Here is a 3,481-nt window from a genome sequence, read left to right on the forward strand (position 1 = left end):
CTTACTGGTGGCTTTGGCCTCCAATTTTAGCGCACCTATAATAGTTTTTCCTCGGTGGGAATCCAAATAATCTATTTTTAAAAAGGCCTGTCACATTTTCTCTAGAACTGCTTTTGCCGGCAGGTAAACAAAAAAGCATATAAGATACAATACAATAGCTATACTAAAGCATACAGAATACAATTGCTATACATTCTAATTATTGGTGAAAAGAAACCAGCTCAGCACTTTTTTCAATGTTTTTAAGCATCAGCAAGGTAAACAGTATATAAAGGCTCTTCATTCTGTGTAACAGCACAACGTGCATGAGTAAATCAACCATCACTGAAAATGGGAAAGGTAAGATGATCTGAATATTGTAAATATTGCAAACACAAGAAATAATAGAACCAATAAACAGATTTCTTTTTTTAAATGAACAAAAACAAATTTAAATTGTAAATGCTTACACTGAATGCAAGCAAACTTTATCTGCTGAACAATTATCTAGGCCAGAAACATGACAACATAATATTCCGTAACCCAGTTCTGGACATTTGCCACCTCATCAAATAAGAATTCATCAGAACACATGCATCACATGTTTACTTTTTTCAGACTCAAGACTAAGATTTTTTCAGTTTTTTTAAGTTTTCTCTAATGAATTCCACTATTCACCATAATAAATTGCTATAATTATGTGAAGTGAATGCAAATTCACCAATCGTAAAAAAAAACCAAAATGTATCAAAAACATATATTCCAATTCTGCCCTAAACTTATATGTTTAAGTCCTACACTTTATTATTTGAACAGGATAATAGTAGATGTTTTTAGGAATCTATAGCATCAAGTAATCAAACCAGAAACAGTTTTTAACTGTAATTATTAACCACTAAAACAATAATAAACTAAGAAATCTAAAATGTTCAAATGTATGGTTCTTTCACAGATTGTTTTCTATGAGGATCGTAACTTCCAGGGCCGCTCTTATGAGTGCAACTCTGAGTGTCCAGATATGTCCGCATATTTTCATCGCTGTAATTCCATTCGAGTGGAGAGTGGAAACTGGATTCTGTATGAGCACCCCAACTATAGAGGACACCAGTATTACCTTAGCAGGGGAGAATATCCTAATTTCCAGCAATGGATGGGTTTCAATGACTCCATCAGATCTTGTCGTATTAGCCCACAGGTAAAGATATTTACCAAAAAGAACCTTACATAAATATGATGCAGTCCAAAAAAGCATTATTTTCCAATTATCAATTATTATAAAATTACCTTTGCAAATATGACCTTTTTTGACTATTATTCATTATTTTATGGATTATATCTTCAATTAAAAATTCCATTGTCAGGTAACAGGTGTGTTAACATTGATAAAATATATATAGGTATATATATATTTATTCTCGTATAGATTTTTGATGTTTACATGAAATTATACAATTATTTTACTTTTGTTTATAAATAATTTTTTCTTCGTAAAGCACCATGGATCATTCAGAGTAAAGGTCTATGAGAGGGAGGATTTCCGAGGTCAGATGATGGAGTTCACTGAAGATTGTCCTAATGTCAATGAGAGATTCCGTTCCCATGACATCCACTCCTGCCAGGTGATTGATGGCTACTGGATGTTCTATGAGGAACCAAATTACAAAGGACGCCAGTATTACCTGAGACCTGGAGAGTACAGAAGATATACTGACTGGGGTGCCATGAGCCCAAGAATTGGCTCATTCAAGAGACTTCACCATTTCTAATAAGTTGTATTTATTACTAAATCAGCATGTCATTAAGAATATAATAAAAGCTTCAAAAATTATCTTTAAGGTCTATATTTTTTTCATTTTCTATTTTTGTTGTGGTTTTATACCTTTTATTTTACGTGCAAAATGCAAACACTTATTTTAAACCACAGTTCAGTAAATACATTATTACATTATTCCTATAAAAAAACAAATAATGAGTAAGTAATAAGGTGAATTATATTATATTTTAGATATAGTCCCTCAGGAAGTTGAAGTTGTGACAGACAACATACTTATAGCTTTTTTTACTGAAGGTGGTTTGACCCAAAAAAGTAATAGTATTTCATAAAAGAAGAATGAAAACATTCTTTCAACAACTCTGTCATGTATCAAATAATATCTACGGTGTTGTTTTCTGGTATGACATTTTTTTTAATGCTTTCTTTGCAGAATATAGTACATTCTTATACAAATATATATTTATATTTATATATTTGTATATATGTCCTATATGTAAAGGTAATAGGGATTCTTTGTGAGTTAGAATAATGGAAGAAATATTAAGAAAGACCTGGACATCCAACTACAACCTTTTACACTTCACATGTTAAGCCTCTACAGAAACTGCTGAATTTGAATAAGCATTTAACAACACAGAATATTCACTGATTCTAAGGCTTCACATATCTGAAAGATCCATTTATGTACATGTTCATATTCAATGGAACATGTTCGATGTCGAGATGGTTTTTGTGAGCTACCTTCATTTCTAATCTCCTTAATTAGGCTAAGTTAGACTGTTGAAACTTCAAAGCTGCAGAGTAAGATTTGTCATAGCAGATTTATGTTCATGCAAAAGCACATGCTTTGAATGTAAGAAATAAACATAAAAAAAATTACAAAACAAGGCAACATTTAGTAGCCACCGACATTTATAAGATAATACTGATTAAACAGTATTGTAACCTCTAAAATTACACGTAGGTGGGTGGAGGTAATTTCCAGCAGACCAGATATTGTTTGGGATCCAAGATTCTCAGTATTTTGGCAGCAAAAAAACACATTCACCTGTATTTATCTGTTTTCAGAAGCTTAAATATTAACTTGACAGGATTGGGGAATGTTCTTAACAGTGGTAGCCTAGTTCACAACTTATAGATATTATGCTTATGCAGCCACCTTGTACTTAAAATGGCACATTAAGTCAAAAGAGAAGTTCTTCTTGGGCGTGATCCGTCTAATCACTTACCACAACATAGTTGCCATCATGCTAAAGGACAATAAGGAAGACCAAATACAAAAGGGAAATTAAAGCCCTACTGCAGGACAACAAGCAACATTGAAGGACTGTAGTGATATCTGGAAAAGGCAAATCTCAAATCTGTTCACTTTCATCCATCACAGGATGTGCCTGGTGGAGAATGTGGGTTGTTTTAAAAATGAGTGGGGTACAAGAGGACATTTTTTTGGAAGAATGGACAAATTTTATATCATGCATATTATGCACTGTTTTATCTCATAAACAGACAAACTCCACTAGCATTAATGGATTTTTTTCACATACTAGTATAAGTTTCTTAAGCCACTGAAATTCTTACATAGAGACTTCGATTTATGTATTTGTACAATTCCTGACTGTCTGAGAACAGTCACAATATTCTTTTTTTTTTTTTTTTTAATTTGACATTTTTTATTTTGTAATGATAACAAATAAAATGGGGTACAGAAAGAAGAGAGGAAGGGGATGG

The 3,481-nt window shown here is 32.3% G+C and overlaps 1 protein-coding gene across 2 annotated transcripts; it reads left to right on the forward strand.

Moving 5' to 3' along the window:
- The first annotated feature begins 312 nt into the window (after positions 1-312).
- Positions 313-1,820, forward strand: LOC134571639 (gamma-crystallin-3-like). 2 transcript variants are annotated; one of them, XM_063430115.1, is made up of 3 exons: positions 313-339; positions 932-1,174; positions 1,473-1,820. In XM_063430115.1, exons 1-3 carry the CDS (start codon positions 331-333, stop codon positions 1,743-1,745), a joined length of 525 nt encoding a protein of 174 aa, XP_063286185.1. In that variant the 5' UTR covers positions 313-330; the 3' UTR covers positions 1,746-1,820. The 2 variants fall into 2 exon arrangements, with proteins under 2 accessions (XP_063286185.1, XP_063286184.1); XM_063430114.1 differs by lacking the exon at positions 313-339 and having other exon boundaries at positions 917-1,174.
- The last annotated feature ends 1,661 nt before the right edge of the window (positions 1,821-3,481 follow it).

The sequence above is a fragment of the Pelobates fuscus genome, chromosome 8 (genome assembly GCF_036172605.1).
Source record: "Pelobates fuscus isolate aPelFus1 chromosome 8, aPelFus1.pri, whole genome shotgun sequence".
Classification (NCBI taxonomy): Eukaryota; Metazoa; Chordata; class Amphibia; order Anura; family Pelobatidae; genus Pelobates; species Pelobates fuscus.

Excerpts from the sequence above, each read along its gene's own strand:
- LOC134571639 (XM_063430114.1), top strand. The coding sequence starts at position 917 with ATGGTTCTTTCACAGATTGTTTTCTATGAGGATCGTAACTTCCAGGGC. Across the intron at positions 1,175-1,472 it reads CTTGTCGTATTAGCCCACAG|CACCATGGATCATTCAGAGT; the intron begins GTAAAGATATTT and ends TTCTTCGTAAAG.